Raw genomic sequence first — 25,272 nt, forward strand, 5'->3', positions numbered from 1 at the left:
TTCCCATGAAATGAAAAATATATTAATTTGGATATAGTTCCTGAGGTTTATCACACCCTGCTGAGCAGTTTAGCTCCTGTAAAGGAGCCTCTCCTATGGAATGTCTTCCTGTAGGAGATAACCAAGCTGCACTGGTGTATATAAGACAGGCTGTGTAGATTGGGAGAATTAAGAATTAACTTACTGTATGGAATTCCTCCGCTTGTACATAATGTTCGACCAGAAATCCCAAGACATCGCCGTGACGGATGGCATTGTCCAAATCTTGCTCAGCCAGGAGAAGTTCACACTGTCTGACTGCTTCTTTGGGATCTTCAGAGTAAACTCTAGTAAAGAGCAAAAGGAAACTGTGACCAATCTGGGGGAGAGCATTCAGCTTGGGGGAGATTATGTTTTTTTACTGTGCTACGTTTCATAATTGCCTTTCTGACAGCACTTTCCTCGGTCAATGCACTTGCTTCTATTTCATCTTTTCATCTCTAATGTAAGCGGCACTTTTTAAAAAAAAATAATCACATAACAGTTTCTCTGCTAGAAAAATGTTACAGCAGCTTTTATAAGAGAGTCTGCAAATTATTTGTTAAACTGTAGGCACTAGTACAACTTTTCTTCTTGTATGCTATGTCTGTCATTACCTTACATGCTCTGAATACTGCAGCTCACCTCCGAGCATGGACGAATCGCTTAATCAGGGTCATCTTGCTCTGCAATTGTGCTAATTTGCTTTCCTGTTCCAGAGGGCTTCTAGTCTTTGCTTTTGAAAGGCACTTATATGCTTCTGTCAGCGCCCCTTGGGCCTTCTCATAGTTCTGATACTCATCAATTTCTACCTGCAAGAGGAGAAATGAGATGAAAGTCTTTCTCCAGAGGTAACAAACCAAACCCCTTTAGCAGCCACAGAAGGGAGGCGCACCTGAGCACACGCATCATAGAAACCTGCCAACAGATCAAGGGCCCTTCCTTTAGTATAGAAGCTAATGATGTTCTTCATAATCTCGGGGTCCTTGCGCCAATCCAGGGATTGTAGATAGTTGGCTGCCATGATATAAATCTCCCTCTGTCTGGAAACTCCCGCAAAGAAGACGATCTTCTCAGTATCTCCAGATTTCAGTAGTGCCCTCATAGCCTGGCAATGGGAAGTGGGGCACAGGGGAAGAGGGAGAAAAATATCATTGTGAACACAAAAACACAAGCTATGCTAAGATGGCTAGGAAGCCTCGTCTGGCTGATCTGTATGAAGGCTGTTCCAAGATTTGCTTCTCAAAACACCCTTGTTTTGAAAAATCTTAGAAGGCTGACCAACTCAGCCTCTTCAGCATTTTTTCTACCTATCCAGGCTGACCTTCAGCTTGTTTCCTGCTTGGGTGTATTTCTTGGTCGCCATGTGGTAATTGCCTTGTCTCATGCAGCAATCAGCAATTTGCTCCAACAGCTCCCTCCGGGACTCCTCACAGAGGTCCTTGGAGTCCTTTGAGACCGTCATCTTCTCAGCCATCTCCTCTGTGATGGTCAGGTTCTGCTTCAGGCAAAGCTGCAGAGCTTCATGGTACTAACGAAAGTGAGAAAGCGGTAAGATTTGCAAACAGTACTATGATGCTTCACGTTGCTTGTGGTGTAACCTACAGAAATCAGCTATATGAAGGCACAAATGCCAACTGCTGTGGATGCTCTGTCTAGAACACTGGGGTATCGTTAAGCATCCCAGCATCAAGTCCTGTTCAAGTACACGCTGTCTCATTTTGTTCACTAAGAACGCATTTGTTCTTCCATGAAGACCGTTGTTTCTCACCTGTTTTCTCAGAGGACATTAGTGTGGCACTAAAGATTCATCTGTTTTGTCTCTTTGAACATGATGCTCTCAGAGACATATGAGTCACATTTATTAGGCATGATTGATTGTACCAAGGTTTTCAGCAAATACAAATAAAATAAATATAAGCATTTGAAAGATTTTGTTAAACATTTTGCTACCTCCCATATAGGAACAAATTATGAGTAGAATATACAATAGCTTTTAGCCCAGAGAAGGGCTACTGTACCCTTGTAAAACATGGGAAAAAGTAAGCCCTAGGAGCACATCAAGGAGGAGTGGGTGTAGGACTATTTTGGTACACAGCGCACGGTAATGAGAGGGCAAGGTGGACGTGCGAACAGTTTAAGTGAGAAATGAAGCACCTTAACTACATTGGCAGTATGACAAGAGAGACAACACTGTTTTTTTTGACTGATGATGTTATAATTTCCCTGTCTCCAACTACTATTTAGAGAATAGGAGTTTTTCTTTTCCCAAGAGTGCAAAATCTGCAGATTTTAAGCCAGAAATAAGACAGAAAGTCAGGTATCCATTTTTAGAGTTGAGCCAGTGGGCTACCACCCCCTGAGTCATTGGCATGAGAGGAAACTTTAAACCTTACAAATGTCCCTGCATATCTTTTTACCAACAAAGATAAGCGTATGTGCATGCATGTACGCACATGTTGAGCTCCTCTTTACCTGCTATGGAGGGCCCAGAGAAGCTGGAGCTCACCTTTTTGGCTGTTAGCAGCAGCTCCACTGCCTTCTCATACTGGGCATGTTCAATAAAAAAATCTGAACAGCGGGCGAGCAGAGCTGGGTCTGATTTCTCATCCAGGTCTTCAGCAATTAGCTGTAGGGCTCCAAACTGCTGTGTGGCAAAGGCCAGCTCCAGGGCTTTGGAGAAGTGTCCTGCCTGCAAAATTAAGAATGAGTATTTAAAGACTAGACTAAGCACTTCAGAGTTTACCAGATACCCTAAAGTGGATTAATAAAGTATGACCCACTATGAAGAAATGACTAATAAACAGTACACATAGTAAAAAAACTACAGTTGATTTAATGTTCCTCTGCTGTAGGAACCGCTTCAGTTTAAAGTTTGGTATTTTTTTACTAAAAAGGCATTTACCTTGTGGTACAACATGACAGCTCTATCCATTTGTTCCCCCTTTTCCTCATAATAGCAGGCTGCCTCTATCATGTCTTCAGGAGAGCTCAGAAGAGCCAGGTTCATCAGCTGATCATCTAGATTGTTCTCCTATTCAAAAGCAAAGATTTGGCTCTAGGCGTGCAGCTACCAGATTTCATAATTCTGTCCTCTGGCAAGCCTAGAGCTTCATTCTGTCACACAGTAGCCCATCGACCCCCTTCTGTGTAAAACCTATACCAACCCAAGTACCTTGGAGCTGCAAAGATGATAATTTGTTTCAGGCAGTTTTCTGTTGAGCTATTCAAGAAAATAATGTCCTGTACAGCCAAGCCTTTAATGATGCATCTTTTGTAGAAGATGCAGGTAGAAACCAGGAGCATCTTCACAGTGGGCTGTATAAGAGCAAGCAGTGTCTCACAGGAGAGAACAGGCACAGCAACTTGTACTGCTTGCATTCTATACGCTGCCCAAGCATAGAATCCTACTTTGCTTTTGGACATAAATGTACCTCTTTGTATACCTTACACAAGCGGATGGCATTGTTAAATGCCTGGGCCCTGGTGTAGAAGTGAACAGCCTGCTTGATGTCATCCTGACTCTCATACTGGCGGGCCAAGTGATATGACGCTGCCCCATTCCCCGTTTCATTTGCTATTTCAGCAGCCTGAAAAGGAAATCATACAGCTTTACTTTGTGCCCACACTCATCCCAGGAATGAGAAGTCTCTGGAAGCAGATGGGAGCGGGCTGCCTTACCTTCTGAATGTTGCCCTGAAAGCAGTTGATACGGACTAGGGAAAAATAATCCTGAGCCAGTGCATAGTATTTCAGTGCAGATTCCATATCTGATTGGCTCTCCAGATACTGTGCCCACCATTTCCACAGGCCCCTAGAAAAGCAACAATATTACTTGCAGTGACAGAATTGCCAGAGGTTGCATTTTTCACTCCTGGAGATACTGAACTCAAGACTAGAATCATTTTTGCAGAACGCAGACAAGACTTCACCCCTAGCTCAAGGGTGGTGGTCAAAGGTCTGCACTACAAGGGAGGTCAGCCAATGGGGCAGTTCTTGGGTGAGATATAGCATAATCCTGAAAAGCTGTAGGAAGATCATAATGGCTCAGGCAGGGGTTGAACTGGCTGAGAGGATCCACACTCCTCCTCCGCTGCTCTCTTCACAAGTTGTATTTCAGAGCTGAAAATCCCACCAAGGCAAAGGAACAAGCATAACACTGACTTGTCTTTCGTCTTGTTGACGTAGTTCTCCAGGGCTTGTAAGTCTTCAGAGAGCATTCGAGGTACCTCGAACCTATGCGTGTCTGACTTCTCATAGCTGTAGAGAAAAAGACCATATTAGATGGGAAATAACTGCCTTCATGTTCGCTCACTTCCTGTGTAAAAAAAATAATCCATTTAATGTTGTTCAACAGCTACAGAGTGACAACACTGGTAACACTGCTTCATTTGTATTATTACATTCAATGTGAGACCAGTTGAAGTCTGCCAGCACCGTCAAAAATAAGAAGTTCAATTGTCCTGCAAGGCACCTGGAATCAGGGAAGCGATGTGATCATAGGACAGTAAATACTTTAAAAGTGGCAGTGATGGCCCAAAGAAATATCCCAGAAAGCTCCCCAAACACCAAGGACATCCCTGTGCAACCGGCTGAAAAGGTCGCGAGCGCTCTGGGCTCCTCATCTTGCCTAGTCCTTCTGCATCCACTGCAACTTCAGCCTCTTCTGCGTCCACCGGGATATCACTGCACTGATGCCACCATCCACCGTTAGAGTCTCTCCTCACGTCCCTGCCCCCCTTCATCACCTAATGGGTCGGTCTGATCACATCAGAGCTCTGCTTTGACTCTGAACAGAAATGACCTATTTGTTATTGTTATTATTGTATTGTGAGGCTTCATATGGGAAAACTCATGTAAAGCCAAGATTTCAAGCAAAAAATGCAACACATTAAAAACTCAGCTCCCCTAACTTCTTTAGGGACTCATCATTCACAGGAGAGGACCAGGCACCAGAAGCACCCAATTAAACCCAGACTAAATTCTGCCACAGCAGTTGTGTCTGGGACTCTCAAGAGAAGTAAACAAGTGGTTTTGTCATGGAAAAGGAAGAAAAAGAGGCCAGTGGTCTTCCAGAGACAAGTACAGGATTGGATATTCATGGGGTTCAACTGTTGGCCCCAAGAAGACACTTAACCTTCCTGAGGCTAAGCTTTGTTAGCCTGGGAGGCTGCTGGGAAGTTTATTGTAACAATGCTTTCACTCCATGAGATAGAAAGCACCAGAAACAGGAAAAGACTTTAATTAATTATTAGTAGTCATCCCGAGACATCCTCCTTAGACTGCCTCCAGCAGAACAAGGCTCCCAGTCCCCTGGGGGCTGCAGGCTGGTGCTTACTGTGCCAGTGCAAGACTGTGCTCTCCAGTAGCCTCCAGATGCTTAGCGTAGTTGTAGTATGTGGTGCGCAGGTGAACCCGATCGTGAGCTTCAGCTGTTTCGATGGCTTTCTGCCACTGGTTTGAGGCTTGATAGAACTTGTTCAGGAGGTCATAGCGTTTGCAAGCCTTGTACAGCCGCTCGGCATCCTCCTGGAAGGAGAGCATACAAACACCTCGTCAGCTCTGACCAGCATTTCATAGGAGTCCTTCACAACAGACCCCGCACTTTGGAGAAGTTTCTTAGTGCAGGTCACTGTAATGCAATTAAAGTAACAATAATTCAGGCAGGGGGTTTAACCAACTAAATATACGTAGCCTGGAATAGCACATTACTGGGAAACAGGATGTTTATGTGGAAATAAGGAAAGCACTCAGATCCTGGCATTTACTGTACAGTATCAACTGATGGGTGACATGAGCAAGCCATCAACAATTGAACGCTGTCATCAGGAGTGTAAACCATTTCAGAAAGGGGAGATACACTCATGTGGGGCTACCATTAACGGCCATGCTGCCTACCCAGAGGAGAGGCCCAGGAGAAGGTCCCAGGCACCAGGGGTTTTGGAAGAAGGCATTAAGTGCCAGGGGACCCCCTGTGACCTTCAAGGAGGTCTCAGAGGTAGTAACACTGTTCATGGATAAATTGCATCCATTCCTGGGAATAAACGCTATTAATTTAAGACAGAATTAGAAAAGGAGGACTTTGCTGATGCTGACGCAAGGGCAAACAAATTTGGAACTATTATTTTTGCACATTGAGAGGTACTCCTGTGGAAGGAGCATTTTCCTGCTCCACCCAACTGCTATCCAGCTGAACACTATATTTAGTAAATTGAGATTATCTGTCCAAGACAGAAAAATAGTTTCTGTCTCTTATTGTTTCAAATTCAAAAAAACATAGAAAGTAGAGATGGAAGATGGCTGCACTATGATTCTGTATGAGATGAAAAAAAGCAACAGAACTGCATTCTTTTTGCTATATTTCCCCTCTGCCTCTCCAAATAGATCTAAATAACCAAAAAAAGGAGTATTACAGAATCACAGAATGATATGGGGTTGGAAGGGACCTCTGGAGACCATCCAGTCCAAGCCTCTGCCAGAGCAGGGTCACCCAGAGCAGGTTGCACAGGAACGTGTCCAGGCGGGGTTTGAATGTCTCCAAAGATGGAGACTCCACCACCTCCCTGGGCAGCCTGTTCCAGAGCTCCGACACCCTCACAGGAAAGAAGTTTCCCCTCATCTTTCGATGGAGCTTCCCATGTTCAGGTTTGTGCCCGTTCCCTCTTGTCCTGTCACTGGGCACCACTGAAAAAAGACCGGCCCCATCCTCCTGACACCCACCCTTTCAGTATTTATAGGCGTTGATCAGATCCCCCCTCAGTCTGCTCTTTTCCAGACTAAAAAGACCCAAGTCTCTCAGCCTTTCCTCATCAGAGAGATGTTCTAGTCCCCTCATCATCTTTGTAGCTCTTTGCTGTACCCTCTCCAGCAGTTTTTGCTGCCAGGAAGCTTTTCCAAACATTTAGATTTAATTTTCCTTTTCTTCCTCACTTTAACTCAGAATAGTTACTCTATCTCTCCAGCGTTTATACTCTTAAAATAGTTGTAGATTGCTAAACATCTTTTAAAGCCAAATTCTAATTATTTGGCCATCTTAAAGATTTCCTTGTCTGTGAAATCTTTTCAAGAGCTTAACAATTTGTACTGATTTTCTCTGAATTTCTTCCAGTTCATCAGTGGTTTTTTTTCTGGTAATGAGATACTTAAAGGTGGAAGTCAATGTTCCAGCTGTAGCTGCAACAAATACATAGACAAAATCAAATCAAATCAAAGCCCAGGATGTGGAGTCTCCTCAAATGCAGCCCCAAACAGATTTTTGTTGTCATAGCACCTTGCCATTTTTTATCTAATTTGTGATTTCCTACGAACTGTGGGGTATTTCATCAATTCTCCTTTCCCAGTTTTTCCCTCTTTGAGATCATATGCCTGGATCTTTTATAGTTCCCAAACTAAAAAATCTCTGCTTTTTTTACACTTCATTGATGAAGACACTAAATAAAGGCAAATGCAGTGGAACAGATGCTCTTATCCTTCATCTAACTCAACAGCACTCCAGTTAGTTCTCAATTCATTTGACAATGCTGGTCTCAAACTCGTTTTCGAGCTCGCTTCCATTGGTGATCAAGGGGACTGGGGTGAGACCACAATAAAGACACATGGGACAGACAAGAATCATAGAATCATAGAATTGTCTAGGTTGGAAGGGACCTTTAAGATCCAGTTGGGCTCCAGACACAGGTCCAAGGGACAGTTGCCCCATGCACCAGACTATGGGAGAAGAGCCTGCCTGTGGCAGGAGAAGCTGGGATGGAAATGTGGGTGACCACAGCAGAGCAGACACCCCTGGGACAGCACAAGCAGCAGCTGTGACTCACCAGAGCTCTCCAACTCCGCAGGAAACATCAGTTTGCCTAAATTGCTTAAATACCTTAACCCAGCCCTCACTCTCTGCCAGAACACAGCTTCAGCCTTTCACTCTACAAACATGTCAAAATGGAACTTGTGTTGGATCTTAAAATATGTTCGTTGAAATATTTTAGCTACAATACTTTAAAGTACATCCTTTTATTTAATCCAGTCAAACCTAGAATGATTAAGCTCAGAAAAATTATGCCCCAAGACAACAGATTTTCTGTTTAATGTTTCACACGTAAACCATTCTTAAAAGATGCTTCCTTCATTCAGCAGTAAAACTCCCATATAAATTCTGTACAGCAGTTAAGAAAACACTCAAATTAATTTGCTATTAACCCTTACAGGGTTATGGCTCCTGGTACTCTTATTTCCAGGCATCAGATTCCGCCACACGCATTCTCACCTACTCTCTGAAGAACAGGAAAAGGGCTGGGGGGATTGCTGAGCCCCCGCTGCCCGGAGTCACACAGGAAGCGTGCAGCACAGGGCTGTGCAATGCCCAATGGGATTCCCATTTCCCCAGGATAAACTCAACTTCAGGAAAATAATTGTCAGAACTATTCTTCATCACTTCTTGGAAACTTGGCAATAGGTTTTACTCCCCTGTAAGGTTTTTGCATCTCAGAATTTTTAAAAAATTATCTTTCTCATTTTTGCCCCTAGTGGAGCGAGTGGACATTCCCGGACGTGGGGTTTACCAGCATGCCCAGCTGAATGGCCAGTACAGCCACTCGGGCCTCCTGCTCCGGCTCTTGGTCAGCCTCTCTCAGAGCCTTGGCTCCTCTTGCGTGACCCATGTTTCCAAGGCAAATTTTGGCAACATCAAGCCTCTGAGTCTTCACACACATGCGAGCCATGTTCTCCCAGACAGCCTTGCTGCAAGAAACGGGAAAGAAACGGAGAGCTGTTACGGTGTCACCTTTAAGGCTTGGGTACCAAGTGGGGAAGATGCATGGGAAGAGGAGAGTGTGATGGGGCAAATCTGGAAGATGCATGGAAAGAGGAGAGTGTGACGGGCACTTCCTGGACATATGAAAGCGACTCCAGTTGCTGCGTGAAGATTAAAAAGGAACAGAAATAGGCCTCAGACAAAAAGGTTAGTTCTGGAGTTTAATGCCCACAGCCTCAAGGAAATATCGCGGGTTTTGTTCTACACCAGTGTCTAAACAAAGGCATGTATACATATTTGCATGTATACAAACATTTATTACACACCCATCACTGGGGTTCGCGCTGTAGCTGCAACATACAGACATTAGAATCATAGAATTGCCTGGGTCAATGTTCAGAATTCAAAAGAAAAACTATGAGAAAAGTCTTATCTACATAAACCTTACACTGAAAATGTCCTGCTGCTCTCCTGCAAGAGTTCAACCGTGAACAGCTATTAGGAGCCTAATAGTTGCACTCAACAACAGGGACTAATGTGTAGGAAACAACTCATCAAACTATCATGTTCTGATTTAAAATTTGCATTAAAAATGGCACACAGAAAAGCTTTGCGATGCTCAGAATGATAACTCCTCAGGGCTAGGAGCTTACACTTAACGTTGCAAAACCCTCTGCCAAGAGGGAGGCAGGGGCTGGCTGAGCACCGCTCTCTGGAACGGCCGGTCCCAGCAAGCAGCATGGCTCTGCAGAAGGACTGCAACACAGTTGACCATTATAGGTGGTAACAAGCAAAGATTTTTGTGGATTCTATTTACATTTGAGGGTCTTCAGAATAAAATGCAATGTTTGACTGAAAGAAACCATAAGCATTCAAAATATGGGGTTTCTTCAGTGTGAGAACCTCAGCGGAGTATGGTTCACATAGTTCTCAGGCAACACCACAGCACAAAATCAGTATCTAAATGATAGAAGGAAAAAAAAGAAAAAAAAAAAAAGACTTGAATGACACTTCAGGTCCTGCATCTGCAAGCAAATCCTCTTCCAGTTTTCCTATGATTAAAATGTTTTTCTCTTCCCAGTTGCTGTGGGAAAGCCCCTGCACAAACAGGGGAAAGTGACTAACCGGGAAGAGACAAGACGTGTTGTCAAACACATACAATAAAGAAAGGCAGAGAAAAAATGCTTTTCCCAAATTACAATTAGATCATCTTCTATTTGCAACTACAACTGGTACAAATTTTTCAGGTAATCAACATAAAAATATGACATAAACTTCATTAAGGCTAAACAGCATAGAGAAAATAAGATAGGATCAGAAGTGATAAATCAGGGGCAAATTTCAAATAGTTCAGAAGTTTTGCTTGTTTGGAAAAGCAAAAATGCATGTCTGAATATTTTACTGAATTTCTTACAGCTGCTCGTCCATGATGGATGTGGTTCAAACACAACCTGCTCTTGTGCTCTGCTCCCACGCCTCCAGGTGCCCCGGACTGGGGAGCCAAAAGGAGCACTGAAACAGAGCGCAGTCGCTCCAGAACTGGAAAGGCCTCACATAAACTTCAGCGCTGGATCCTTCTGAGACTGGGTCTGTGCATCCCCACTCCATAGAGAAACGCTGACACAGCAGCAGCAGATGTGGCCATCTTAATTTTTAAAAAGTTGGAATTGGTTTCTCTTTTATTCCAGTGTCGTGGTTTCAGCCGAATTTACCAAAACCAGACTGACAGATGGCCCTTCCCTCCCCTCCCCAAAAGAGGAGAGAGGAGGAGAAAGAGATAAGGAGATTTAAAAGTTTAGAATGAACTAAACTACTTTAATGAAGAATTAATATTAAAATAAAAATAAAGAAGAAAATAATGAAATAGATACAATATACACAAAACCGTATCAAGCTCCCGGGATGACAGTCACGTCACCGGCAGGCACTGGGAAAGTCCCAGACTGGACTCAGCGACGGATGGGAACTGGATTCCAGCTCTGGAGTCAGGAACACACGGATCGGGATCAAAGGCGGATGAACAGACAGAGTCCTCTCTGGACGTCGGCCATCGCAGGAAGGGGCTGACCCTTTGATCCCTCAGCTTTTATACTGAGCGTGGGGCAGATGGGATGGAACACCCCAGTTGGTCAGGTTTGGGTCACCTCTCCTGTCCCCTCCTCCCCACCGATGTGACCCCTCTACGTTTGTCCATTTCCGACTCTCTAAGGGGGCAAATAAGGAAATTGGCTGCCCTTGGTTATTACAGCAATAAGGATAAGCAAGGGCCTCCTGCACACCATCCCTTGGCACGGAGCACAAACATTGGGCTCATCATTCTGAGAACGAGCAGTTTTCTCCACAATCTGCCGTTCATTTCAGAGAGTTAGAGGAGGCCTAGCCAGGATGTAAAGTTACAGAACAGAAAATTGGTTCGGTTTTACTTCAAACCGGGACATCCAGTCACTGCCTGTATCCGGAACAGGAATAAGCAGGAAAATCATCTTTAAAGAACATTTAGGTTGTGTTAGATATTGTCACCTGGGTTTGATCAACAAGGACAGCGAGTTCTGTCGTTAGTGAAAGATGTCAGATCGTGTGCGGGTGGGCTTGGCTGCACTTCACTACACGCAAGGAAAAGAAATAGCGTTTCCAAAATCTGTAGCTTGCCAGAAGAAGTTGCCACTAGCCCTTTCTCTCTGGGTGAAGGAACACATGCTTGTGCTGTGCTGTGTCAAACTGGCTAATGGCAGATTTCCGAAAGGAAATTAAAATCTTTATTTTTTCAGAGCTTTGACAGCTCACAGTTCCCTCAGTGCAGGAAGGTGAGAGTCCATGGGCTTGAACAGATGAGTGGATAAGAAATCTTATTTAAACTATATAGAGTGGAAATTTTTGAAAGGAACTAGACCAAATAGTGTATTTTAAAATACAAAGTTAAAAGATAGCAGTGTGCAGACACACGCAGCAGGACTTAGAAGACGCCACTCATCATCTATCAGCTACATTAGACTTTCCTGAATGGCAGTGGCTCCTGCCAACTTCAGAACTCAGCGGGTTCCTCTTTGGGAGCTCTTGCCCCTGGGCCACCCCAGCACTCACGCCAGCCGTACGCACCCAGACACACCTCTGTCCGAGGAGCTGAAGCTCTGCCATCCCATCCCTCCTCCACTCTCAACCCTTCCAAAACCATGGTTTCGCTCTCAACAGTTACTAGAGTAGTGAGAAAGACGGATCTGCCCTTGCATCCCTAAAAGGCCCCTTCTTTCCAGGGCTGGCCCCACCGTTACACATAAAATGCCAAGTAATGATTTACCCTGCCTCCAGCCCATGCTCTGGGAATTTCCTGTTCTTCCCCTCCTCCTCCTCCTTTTCTCCCCCCTGGAAAGCTGCTCGCATCTGTACTTCATCAGCCCAAGCTGGAAACGTAATGCAGAGCAGGCGCCGCAGCAGGAGCAGGGCCGTGGGAAGGGCTGTGCTCCAGGAGCACCCCAGGGGAGCCGCATCCCCACTGAGCTCCCCCCGCACCCCAAACGCCCAGCCTTTGGGTGCATCAAGGCTGTGGAGCTGGAAGACAAATTTTGATGCCTCGTAAGACTGGACACAAGTTTTACAACATATTTGATGAAAAAGCTTTTCTTCCCTTACATCTGATCTTTTGCATCTGTTTTTCTATGAAAGTATGTTTATAGCATCTAACGGTCTCATTTTACAGCCCCTTCTGTTCCTATATATTTTTCATTGCCCATTTTGCATGCAAGTTTAAAGAGACAATCCAGTAAATTGATTATTATTTAGAAGTGCTAGAGAATTATACGTCTAAAGCATCTCACTACAAAATCTCTCCCCCTCTATTTAATGTGGTATACTTGGAAAATGAACGTATGTTCCTTCTCTTGCCTCTAAAGATCTTGATCAGGACAAAAAAAGAATCTCTTTCCAATTTGGGCCCCACTTCCCTAAGCATTCTGCTTTAAAAGACTACTGTATTGTAAAGGAAAATACTAAAATAAGATATCATATCTATAACACTATGTTATATATAATATATAATAATATATTATTGCATCTCTATAACACTATATTATATATGTCATAATATATTGTTACGTCCCTAACGCATACATCTACCTGGACGGGTGTCCCCTTGTGCTGCAGGCTGTCAAAAATGGAAATAAATCCAGCAAGCAGAAGAGCGTGTGCTGACCCAGTGGTGGGACAAAGACTTCGCTTCCCTACCACAAAATACAGACCCCAAGACACTCAGGGGAGGTTCTCAGCAGGTTCTCTGCTGCCGGAGTGGCTGTGCCAAGTGGCGCCAAGTGTTTCCTACGAGAGGGACCCCGATGTAAGCGGTGCCGGGGCGGTGGGCACCACCCTTCCCTGGCCTCCACCCGCTGCCTACGTGCTGCTCGGGGGTTCGCCATGCAGAGGAAAAGGACGGGACAAAGCAGGTGCTGCTTCCTAAGGAAAATTAACAACGTCTATTGCTATTTCTCAAATGTTAATCCCCTGCCTGGATTTCAGTAACTTAAGAGTTGCACTTTCCAACCCCTGAGAAAACATGTTAGAATAATGTCACCTGGCTGAAATGTACAACAGCGGGTGATTCTGACCAGATAATTCATTTCAGATCAACTTTACATATCCCTGATAGACCGGTCACAGGAGAAAAGCATCACGCTGTGGACCATAACGGCCCCAGGGGCTTGGACGTGGTCAAATGAGACAAACTACATGGCACCTGAGGTTAGCAGCAATGAAAAGAAAGTACAACGTAAAATTTTTAAGCACATTTATAAAAATGGATGCTGATCATATCTTCAAGCCACTGCAAAATAAATAGAGACCTAAAATGTCAAAATTGGTGACTTACTGTCTGTTCTCTTGTAACCTGGGAAAAACTCAGGACCTGAAGAAAACAAGTTTTATCCAATGTAGCTAGATTACATTAGATGCTTCCAAAATGCATATATCAGATTCTGGTTATCCCTGTACAGTGGGACTAAGAGATAACAAGGAACTAAATAATATATGAAAAGCTGCAACAATTCAATGAGATTCTTGATAACGTTAATCACACTAAATGACTGCCTCTCTGAGAACTATGATGGCAGGGATTTTTCATGTATGAACAAAACATTACAAGCTGTCTAGACTATTCCTAGCAGAAACAGAATATTTAAAAAGCAGTAAAAGCTTTACAGAATAGTATCTATATCACATTAAATACATAGCTTTGCCTATTCCAAACTTGCCTCAATAAAATAAACACCGAGTATGAACTGTGCCACACAAAACTCGTGTCCCATGGAAAGCAGCACGTACCACAACTGAATACACCGCCGCACATTTATCAGTAGAGAAGTGTCCATTAAGGTAATTGATTTTTTCTTTTAAGGATCAGAAGGATTGCTGGACTGTTCTGTACTGGAAGCAAAAGATCTCTGAGTGAAGATAGAGAATGTCACTGACCACTAATGTGCCAACAAACTGTAACAAAAATGAATAACTGAGCCGTTTTGGTATAAGCAGGCTAGGAAAAATTCCAGATCTTTGCAAAACTCATTTAATTTTTACTTAGTGTAATCTACTCATTTGGGGAATTCCCTGATTTTCCATCTTTAGATATTGTTATTAGTTGAACAGAATGATAAAAAAGCAATTTGCCTATTAAAAAATAATGGAAAAAAGAGTTTGCCCTGCGTATGCAACTGTAAACATAATTTATTAGGTAGTAAATGGACAAATTCAGTATGGAAGTGCCTAGTTATCTGATATAATCTAAATTATTGAGATTCTGAAAATAAAATTACATTTACATTTCAACAAATCGCAAATATCAGACAGCAAGTGTGTGATTGTGTAGAAGATTTTTCCCTCCTGGCATGATCTGTGTATGATGCTGAATCACAGGCTTAAAATAATAACAAATAATCCATACAAAATATGAAAATACAGTAATTGTTCTTAGAAAATTTATTTGAAGAATGGCAGACAGCAATGTGTTATTTATATTGAAACTTCTAAAATCAGAGATGTATAGAAACATTACCACTCACGGGAAAAAAAGAAACCAGAGATGCTGCACTGCTGTCGGAGGATGAAGACGCTCAAAATACCTACAGCTCAATCCATTGAGGGATTAAAAATGAACCAAGAGCACAGAGGAGCGGTGAATTCATAGCCAGGTTTGTACATCCAATTCCAATAGCTGAAACCTAGTTGTAGGGGCATATGAAATTCATTGAAATATTTTCCATTCCTCTCAGCAACGAGTGTTAGAGAATAAAATGCTGCCTTGCAAAAAAATTCCAACCAGTTTGCCTACGTGTATTGGGTGAGTATGGACCTGTTGACTAAGGGCAAAGTAACTTAGCTGGCAAGACAGAGCTGTTATAAAACCGAATCAGTTTCTAATCTAATTTTATTAATTACACTGCTGCGAACTCTCGTGCCAACACCTCAGGTGGGGTCGGTGTGGTGCATCAGTGCCTGGTGATGCAGGTTCTCTGCCACAACTTCTCACTACTCCCTCTCCAGGCTGTTGAAGAATGACACACCTCTGTTTCACAATATACTATTTAATACTACACCTTGTACAGTATTTTTTCAGCCTAAAGAACGTTGACAAGCTGAGATCAGGGAAGGGCACATCCACAGGCAATAATGCCTGTGGGGGTAGGAGAAGCCAGCAGCTGGGCAATGCCACCGGGGATGGCTGCCCTTGGCCTGACCCCACGGCAGGACCCACTCTGGCAGCTGATGGAAACGTGGAAGAGCCGTTTGGAGAGCCGGTCTCTGCAAACACCCACATTCTGGGACAGTTTGAAATGTCCTCAACAAATCTGTTTATGAGAGCTGCTTTCCTTGCAGCTTTTGCAGCATCAGTACTGCAGTCCTGGCTCGCTGTGTGGCAGTCAATTTGGTATCGGGTTGTGACCAAAGGCATTTATTAAGGAGCTTGGAGAAGCTTTTCCATCCCCTGGGCACTGGTGGGAGGTAGCTGGGCTTCTCCGGGGCACTGCGGAGCTTCACGGAAAAGTGGGATGTGGGGATCAGGGCTGGGCCAGCCCCACACAGTCGCAACGCAGCGATTTTCAACTCCATTCACGTCGTAACGCCTTTTCAGACACCCCCAAATTCATTTGTTTATCAGGTTGAGAATCTCGAGGTTTATCTGCCATGCTCCATTCTGGGGTTGCAGAGAGGAGGGGGGACACCAGAGGGCCCCCCACGCCCCACTTTTGTCATGCTGTTCAGAAGGTAACCCCAATGTTGTTTTGCTTTCTGTAAAAAACATTTCAAAAATCTCTCTCCTCCATCCTTTTCTGCAGACCTGATGCTCCGAAGCTGGAGGCTGGGGATTTCTTTTTCTCCCTTGACAGAGGCCCTGGGGTTCTGTGTGTAGCCCGCGGTGCTGCGGGGAGGGAGGAGGAGCAGAATGGGGAGGGGGGCTCTCCGAGGGGAGGAGGTGCAACTTAGAAGTCTCCATAGTCTTTTCCTTTCAGGAAACACATCCTGTTAATGTTTGACTGCCGTGGCAGTGGCTCCGTTTGTTGCGGTCGACTACGCCCTGAGGCTCACCAAAAACAGCCACAAAAACAGCCATTTCCTCTCCGTGGAGAGGTGGGGGGGCCTTTTCCTCGCAGCAGTCGCAGCTCGGATCTTCAGAGAGGGACACGGCACGGCAAACTCTTCCAGATCCTTCAAACTTGCAGAGCTCTTTTGGGATGACAGCATTCACGTCCAGCTCAGCTTGGCTTTGAGAGAATGACATTTGTCACAGTTTGCGAGATATTCTGAAGTTTGCACCCGAAAAAAAGGCTTTCGGAGCAGCACCGGTTGACTTGGAGGATTCGGCGTGCTTGGCACGCTGCTGGCGAGCATACCCCCTCTGCCCCAGCAGCAGCTCGGGCTCTCCTGCCTCGAGACTGGATTCTTTCTGGATTTGCCTCGTCTCACAAGGAATGGACCTCCCTATCCTTCAGTTCAGCACAGGACTGGCATTACTTATCAAAGTGCAAGAAGGCGGATAAGCCAGAGCTGGGAAGGACCTAAAAAAGCTTCGTGTTCTTATTTTATGGAATTCTCCTACCTACCTCGCAAAATTCTCATTGCCTTGATCAGAAACACCTCTGGAGTTGACTTTGAGAATGAACGGTGATGTCCTCTAGCCATCCGTGACACTCTAGCAAAGCTGTCTGTGTTTCAAGTCCAAGTTCAATGTGCTGCAGCTGATTGAGACCTTGACTCTTCTGCAAATAGAGACTGGCAGCGAGCTGACAGTCAGATATGACTGTCCAGAAACTGGTAGCCACAGCTGTGTTGGTAGCCCTGGTCTCACTTATTCTTAACAACGCAGCTGCCTTTACTCCCAACTGGGTGTACCAGACGTTGGAGGATGGGCGCAAGCGCAGCGTGGGGCTGTGGAAGATGTGCTGGCTGGCAGAGAAGAGCAGAGGAGGTGGAAGCACAAGTGCCAGGCACGGGCAAGGGGAGGAGCGTGAGTGTGAAGCCCTGGGCTGGGGTTCAGAGTCAGCTGGGTTCCAGGAGTCACGCAGCACTGTCAAACGTAAGTCCAATCTCTGGTCTTCCCTGCTAGGTCACGATTATACTGGGTACCTGCTTCCCAGGAGATTTATAGCCTGGCAGAGCATCCCCAAATCATTGTTAACCGTCTGATTCTGAACATCTCCTAACATTCATCCCCAAATAAATTAATTTGGGAAAATAAAAATAATTATGTCTACCAGTGATGAACTAAATTCCTCCTCCTCCCACTCAAAAAGCACCAATCTACATTCCGTTGTCTGGTTTATGCAGTGCATGGAACGATGTACTTTGAAAAAACAATATGTGAATTGTAAGCCTGAAGCTTTGCGACTCTGCTGTTTGCTGTTCCCTCCTGGGTTCCAGCTATAAGCATATCCCTTCCTGTGCAATATATTAAACCTCAACCACAGTTGCTCTGAATACCATAAAATTTAAACAAACAAAGTATCAAGATGCCATGCTAAGTTATTTCTCCCTTCTGTTTACCCTTGTTGGAAGTGCCAGGAGTGGAAAAGACAGAAACAGTTTCGGTAAAAACATGTAAAATTGAAATAGGACTTAATGCATGCAACTATTCTTGATGAAAAAACACGAATAGTATATACTACTGGGGGAACCTGAAAATCATTAAGCATGGTGTATTTCTCGTTTTGCAAATTCACACTCGTGGGATCTGAAGAATGCACACAGCTTAAACTGAGCTAGTTATAATTTTTGGATAAGATGAAACCTGTAAGCCAATGATGAGAATTATAAAGCTGAATAATTAAAAACTCCACCTTACTCATCACATTCATAAAGTTACCAGTGCGACCCTGCTGTCATTAAGAAGCTAGAGCAGAACTGTGCGTGCGATACCTGCGGTCGTCCTGGACATCAGGGCTGTGACTGGTGCCCAGAGGTTTGCTCCAGCCGCTGGCTTCTGGGCAGCAGCGGGGCCAGGGCTGGGAGCAGCAGTGCCTTGGGGCCGCTCCTGCAGCCACATCAACTCTTCAATTGCATCCTTCAAGGAACTGAATTTAACAGAAAAAAAATGCCTATAAACTTCATACCTTGACAGACCTTAGGATTTTCCAGAGATTTTAACAGTGCTTATAAGCAGCTCTGGTGCCTCCAAAAGTCGGTAGTATTGGTAACAGAAGTCATTTCAGATAGATTATTTTTCATGGTTTGAAATGTGGAGAAAGAGCAAAATGCTCTGCTCCTCCTCAAAATGTCTTATATCCTTCTGGAGATGAAAACAAAGAGGAATATGAGAGGAATTTCTTTTAAAAAAATGCTTTAACATGGACCCATTCCATATCGTGTTTTCCAACAAAATTGTGCAGTAACATTTTTTGCGCATTTGCTAATGTTAAACCTGCAGAAATCACAAACAAAACTTCTGAGCTGTTACAAAGCCCTAAACCTAACTTTCAATTCTTTTCTAACTGAAAGATCTTTTGTAACGACATATAATTATAAAAAGGATTAGACCGTTGAAAAAGTTCCTTGATGTGTATGTGCAACTTCATCACTGGAATCACTCCCCCAATTAATATTTATAAGCCATGTTCTGATTTGAAAAACATGCATACCGTTCATAAATTCTAAGAGTACATCTTCTATATTCAACAGCTAGAACGAGCTCCTGCATATTGGATTTGGCTCCTGCAGCATTTTAAACACCCACACTTGTATTTCTTGCTGTGCGCTGGTCAGAAGAAGGGTGGTGCTATAAAGATTGGCGTCGATCTATCAGTTTCCCAGCAGGATTGTATGGGCAGCAATTTCTTACATCAAATAGAAGCAAAATGTGATAGAAAAATTTAAAATTTCAAAGTAATAATTATAGCATGATCAAGTCCCTAGAAGAATTCTCTTAAAAATTCTCTTAACACTCTTAAAAATTCTAATTTAAAGGAGGACTTTGAAGCCCAATGACAATTGAAGCCCAATTTGTACAGGAATAAAACAACCATTCACTATTTCACCTGGGAGCAAATAGTAAGCAGAAGCCAATTCTGAATCTTTACAAAACATTTAAAAGAAAATCTCACCTCTGCAGCTGGTGCCATGACAAACTAAGGAGGAAACAAATCTGTTGCACGTATTTTTAAGACAAATATGTTTCCATAGATAGTACCCATAGTGAATATGAGCCTCATTCTGCATCCATGTCTTTGTCAATGTAAAGAATTTCTCTAATAAGAAATCACACTGTGTTAGTAATATATATGTCAATCCTCATCTGTCAGTTGTAGATAAATCAGAAGCATGTTTGTGTGTGTATGTACATATATACATATAAAAAATAACATTTTGAACACAGAAATTCCTTCCTCAATGATAACAATTAGCATGTAGCGGTTTGGATGCCATTTGTAGAATGATAAATTGCAAATATGTTCATCCAACAGCAATGTAAAAAAGGTCACAATCTCGCTCATATAAAAAAATGATTCATACACATACATACATACATATTTGGGGGGCAAGTTATTTATCTTTCAGTTTAAAAGAAAAACTGTAAAACCTTTGAGAATTTGCTTTTCCACATACTGATTACTTCTGTACAAGTAGTATGCAAGTAACAGCCACTAAATGCACTACTCTACACAGGCTTGTTCACTGGCAGACAGGACCACATTCTTAAATCCTATTTTTCACGGACTTTCACTGCCTGCTCTTTCTCCCATTGAAATCATTGGCAAAGCTTCTTTTCAGGGGACACCATAAAGCTGGGGTGGTTTTTTCCCCTCATCATATACACAGCTCAAGCAAAATGATTTACAAGAAAAACTACAGAAGTAGCTCATTATGTCAGGACTTGCATGTGCTTAAACTAAAAATAAACTACAAATGGAAACAAATAATAATTGAAGTTTTGCATATTTTGGGTAAAAGTCATAGTAAATGATCTGTCAAAAGATCACGTGGGGAATGAACAGGAGAAGTCAATGTAATGGAGCATGCCTGCCAGAAGTCAAACACAAAGTCCAATTCCACACTAAATACCTCTCTGACCCAGTTCCCCACTGCCAGGACACCCGTGTGAATTATTTCACCATAACACAGACCAGTGGAGCAAGAGGAAAATGAAGGTGTTCTGCATGCAAGTCCTATGATGTAAACACCACATCAAGGATATTAAAGTGTCAGGAAAGGGCTGCTGGTGTGAATACCAAGAGACATAAAAGACAAGGGAGATTGCAGATGCTGCAGCAGAGAGACACCGTGAGGAAAAAAAAGATTAGGAATAGGGGAAAAAAAAGAAATCCAGGGACAGGAGTAAATGATATTGAAAATATTCTAGGGAAATGAAGCCTCTCAATGGGAACTATTTCAGCAAGGCACAACACAAGGAAAGTGGCTGACTCTGGTCCCAGGGGAAGGCACCTCGGCTCTGCATTTCGAGCTCAAGCCTTGCTGCTCCTGGCAGGGGATCTCAGGCCTTCCATCTGTCCTTATCCGCTTCTTTCTCTCCTCGCCGTGCAGTCCTGCGCCCTTCTTTCAACCATCAGTCATGCTAAAAAGCTGCTATGAGACAGTTCAAATTACTAAGAGCAAGAAAATTCCCAGGTTTGGAGTGGGAGGTTTGGGGCAGGGAGGGGGATGAGATGGTTTTTTTGGCGTGGTTGTTTCTCTGTTGAATTAAGTGATGGTATCAGGAGTCCACGAAGCACAAGCTGAGTGAAGCAAGTGTGATGATGGGTGAGATAGCTCCTTTTTAGTGGCACCAAACTATCAGATCTGATGCTGGGAATCAGAGCCCAATTATGAGGACACCAATCCAAGATTTTCTAATGTGGACAAACCACTAGACAATACAAAGGCTTCATCCAGAACTCATATGGCCCCTCTCCAGAACACTTCAAGGAAACCTAGCCAGGTAGCCTAACTCTCCTGCCATTCAAGTGAGGGCAAAGAAATTTGCCAAAGGTTATGGAGATTTGATGGGACAAGAGGAAATGGCCTCAAGTTGCACCAGGGGAGGTTTAGATTGGATATTGGGAAAAATTTCTACACTGAAAGGATTATCAAGCACTGGAACAGGATGCCCAGGGAAGTGGTGGAATTGTCATCTCTGGAGGTGTTTAAAAGTCGGGTAGATGTGGTGCTGAGGAACATGGGTTAGTGATGGCTTTTGTCAGTGTTAGGTTGATGGTTGGACCCAGGCAATGTGAGATGCAGTTCCAGAGCTGTTGCAAAATTCCAGACGATTATGCTCTTGCCTGGATCTCTTAACCCTTAAAAAAGAAGACCACAGAAGTAGAAACATATACTTAATAAGGTCCTGGGTAGGACAGTGTGTCTGGAGTACCCAACACTCAGCTTTGTTCCCACTTAGTGCATGAGTAGACTCAGCACCAAGCGATGCAGCCTCTCACAGGGACACACGAGCTGCCTCGAGCTGTGACACCTACCTACACCACCAGTGATGCCCTCTCAGGGCAACCCAGACATGCTCAAAGTCACAGCTCCCTACCGCTGTTACCGGCCCAGCATCAGGCCAGTAACACTGCGTTGCACTGTGTGAACACACCAGAGTACTTGGAATCAGCTGAGATATTTTTAACCACGCTGCGCAGTACAATATATGCCCTTAAGCTCTCCTGTGCTACAAGGCTATCGCTGGGTGGACAGACGGAGCTGATTTATTCATTAGCTGAGGTCACAGTCTGTCCCTTTTTGTCTAAAGAACACTTTGAACATTGTGGAGATGCAGGAATAGGGAGGGGTTTATAAAGATAGAGAAACCTTGCCTAGTTCTTCAGGGCTCCAGAAAACATAACGAAAATCCCAGCAGTGGGAAGCGTCTGTCACCTGGAGGTGCCCAGACAAGAGACTCCAGTTAACAGTTCTGACAAGGAGGTACAGCCAGCGCCAGGGAGAGGCACAGTACTATGAGTGACTGCGTGACTGCCATAGGGATCAAAGGGAAGCACCTCTCCAGCGTAAATCTATGATTTATGCAAACGCACGTACACTGTGAAACACGGGGGCCAAAGCCAAGGGGATGCTGCTCGGCGCGGGAACAAGGAGCTGCCCTTTGCTTGCAGAGACAGCGCTTCACTTGAGTGCCCGTGGCCACTGCATTTACATACCTTTCCAGCGTCCACAAATTCCTCTGAAAATTGGATGGATGGACGCCAGGCTGAGTCAAGCTGCTGAGCGTGTTTTAGACACGTTTCTTTTTCAGTATATATAGATCAGGAAAGGAGGCATTAGGAGAAGACAGGAACTACCACCTGATTTTAAAAAAGCCCGAAATCTTATTATATACCTGGTTCCTAGTAAACTGCTCAGGCTGTTCCACAGAGATGGAGGCAGAGCAGACAGCCGGCAGCTCAGGGCCTGTGATTTTTCCTCCTAACATCTGCAATATGATCAATGTTTAAATAAGTGAAATCATTAATTTAACGGTAGAGGCCATTGGAGGTGAATTGTAAGACATCTGGCTCTTCAAATTAGAGCGAATGCTCATTTTAATGTGGATTTTACTGTGCTGTGTACTTATTTTGGAAAAGTTCAAAACTTTCTGGGATTCAGGACAGGAAAATTAATCTAATATATGTTTCGATACAGTACCTTCACATGTGTTGCACAGAAATAGTATCAGAGAAATCAATGTTTGATTACTCTTACTATCAAGACTTTGAACTCAATTAAAGCGTTAACAGTGAAAATGGCTATGGAGGTTTTGAAAATTTCAGATTAAATGCATTTACTACAGCCACCAACACAGAATACCCCACTGATGCTTACAGACAGGCAAACCATAACATGTAGACAATGAACATCTCAACAGGAACTATGTAACAGCGTCATCTGTTAAAATTGATCATTGTCTAGAAGCAGTCTCAATGTTGAGCTGGAAGGGTTCCCCATTTAGCCACAAGCACTCGTTTATGTTGAGAACAGATGTAGTTGTGTTTTCCCTCCCAAAGTAACTGAAGCTGTTAAAAAAGAACCACAAGCAACCACACACTTCTTCTCTTCCCCAAACAAGATCTGCATACCTTTCCAACTAAATAATCAAATATGAAGTTTCACACTCAGATGAGCTCATAAAGTTCCAAATTACCTAAAAGGATGGAAGATTTAACCATTTTGGCACATCAGAACATTATTTCAATTGTGCCAAAATAGATCTGTTCCTCCCCCCCCTTTTTTTAAATCATATTTAAGTGAAAAAGCATAAATTGCATACTTCAGAAAGCTACCCAGGAGATGATACCAAGCAAAACAAGCGACTGTTCTGATTTTTAAGATATCCATCCAGGGACAGAACGTGCTGAGGACTCCTTGCAGCTGAAAGCTATATAGCTGCTTACGGAGATTTAAAGAGAAAAGAGAGGAGAGACTTTACTTTCCAGGATAAAGTCCTGTCCTTACAACAAGACATGCAAACAACGTCCTCACATGGAACGGGATAAACTGATGAAGAAAAAAGTAGATTCAGATCTATTTAAATTTTAAGAAATTAGTGCATATTCACACCATCAAAATACATCTGTATCAGAGGCAGTGCTTTAATTAAATCTTCCCACCATCTCAGTCATGCAAAGGTACACTGAGATACTGCCAGTGTTTTACTTTGTTTCACAAATATCTTTAAATTGTTTCAATATATTTCCTAATTCATATTCTCTGAATTCCTAATTCATTCTCTGAAAGAACAGCTCAAGAGTTTAACAACATAAACGCCATAAATTTAAATCAACAGAAGAAATGTCCAAAGACTTCATAAATAGAGCACAAGAGCATATGCTGACCGTCCAGTTACAGTGATACTGTTTATTGTCGTTATTATCTCTTCATTATTTTAACAGTAAGCATCGAATCTCCTATGCCTATGTTGTAAAATGAAGCATAATTGTACTTTGCATTTTCATAGTGCTCTTGATATTCAAGGTGCAGCTCCAGCTGATTTCCAGGTCAGCTGCAGAGACCATTTCTGCACATCTGGGCTTTGCTGACAACGCTGACATCCAAAACAAGACAAACACACAATTACTTGCCATAAGTTTGGCTAAAGTGGACTTTTTTTAGAATTCTAAAGAAGAATTTCTTCTAAAATTATTTATTCATACAGAATTCAATTCTCCAGGTCAGAACTCAGCCTCACTAACAGCAAGGCCGTGAGTAAAAGTCAGCAAGACCGGAGGCAAATAGAGAGCCAGCCCAAGCGGCACCACTTCGGCTTTTCTGCAAAGCACTATTTCATGTGTTGAATGAATCAGAGCTCCCATGACAAAAACAGGATCAGCCCAGTTAGGTAAAAGTGTACTATTCTGGCTTTTCCCAATGTTTGGATGCTTAGCTTTGCATTTCTGAAGTTCCTATAATGTGGATTTTAAAAATTACTCCAAAAGGCTGAAAAAGTAGTTATACATATATGCAGATATACTGTATGTCTGTTATACAAAACCATGCACTAAGCCCAAACTGAACCATGGGCAGGCTTCCAACCTTGAGGTTAATGCACAGGCGTAACTTTAACTTATTTTCCAAATGACTGAGTAACTGGGGCAGGAATGAGAAGCTGCCCAGCGAGGACACAGAGCTGGGACAGAGGAACTCTTTGCTCTGGAGCGCCGGGCAGCAGCGTGGCTGGAGGAACACATGCAGAGACCGCAGTCGGTCCCATGGCACATCCGCTGCTCCCTGACATGATGTGACAGACGTGCCGAGCACTGCTGGGCTTTCAGGGGATTTAGTTGCCAGCTGTGGTTCCATTAAGGCAGCGTATACTAAGAGTTATCAGACTACTTACTGGAGTGAATATTAATAGAACAGCAGGAGATGATGCATCCCTTATGTCAGGGTAACAGCTCAGCACAATGTCAAGTTCCACAGGAAAACTGTGTACTCTGTTAGAATCTCTTGATTATATTAGAGAAAATCTAATTACTGACCTAATTAGATTAAATTTTAACAACAGAATATGATCTCAGCCTGCAGACACCCTGCTCAAGAAGATCAAGTCTAGC

General features: G+C 43.4%; 2 protein-coding genes across 2 annotated transcripts in view; one reads left to right on the forward strand and one right to left on the reverse strand.

Annotated features, from left to right (window-relative positions):
- The window catches only part of IFT140 (intraflagellar transport 140), an 87,817-nt gene that overhangs the window by 2,762 nt on the left and 59,783 nt on the right, over positions 1-25,272 (reverse strand). Inside the window, exons 19-29 of the mRNA XM_074158802.1 lie at positions 8,571-8,748; positions 5,357-5,547; positions 4,183-4,278; positions 3,700-3,832; positions 3,465-3,608; positions 2,924-3,052; positions 2,528-2,710; positions 1,343-1,549; positions 914-1,126; positions 664-830; positions 185-326 (exon numbers count right to left, since the gene is read on the reverse strand). Of these exons, the coding sequence (XP_074014903.1) occupies positions 185-326; positions 664-830; positions 914-1,126; positions 1,343-1,549; positions 2,528-2,710; positions 2,924-3,052; positions 3,465-3,608; positions 3,700-3,832; positions 4,183-4,278; positions 5,357-5,547; positions 8,571-8,748 (1,783 nt within the window). The remainder of the gene's footprint in view (positions 1-184; positions 327-663; positions 831-913; positions 1,127-1,342; positions 1,550-2,527; positions 2,711-2,923; positions 3,053-3,464; positions 3,609-3,699; positions 3,833-4,182; positions 4,279-5,356; positions 5,548-8,570; positions 8,749-25,272) is intronic.
- Positions 16,367-25,272, forward strand: part of TMEM204 (transmembrane protein 204) — a 31,892-nt gene continuing 22,986 nt past the window's right edge. Inside the window, exon 1 of the mRNA XM_074158803.1 lies at positions 16,367-17,315. Within this exon, the coding sequence (XP_074014904.1) occupies positions 17,036-17,315 (280 nt within the window). The 5' untranslated portion in view covers positions 16,367-17,035. The remainder of the gene's footprint in view (positions 17,316-25,272) is intronic.

The sequence above is a fragment of the Numenius arquata genome, chromosome 14 (genome assembly GCF_964106895.1).
Source record: "Numenius arquata chromosome 14, bNumArq3.hap1.1, whole genome shotgun sequence".
In the NCBI taxonomy this organism is placed as follows: domain Eukaryota; kingdom Metazoa; phylum Chordata; class Aves; order Charadriiformes; family Scolopacidae; genus Numenius; species Numenius arquata.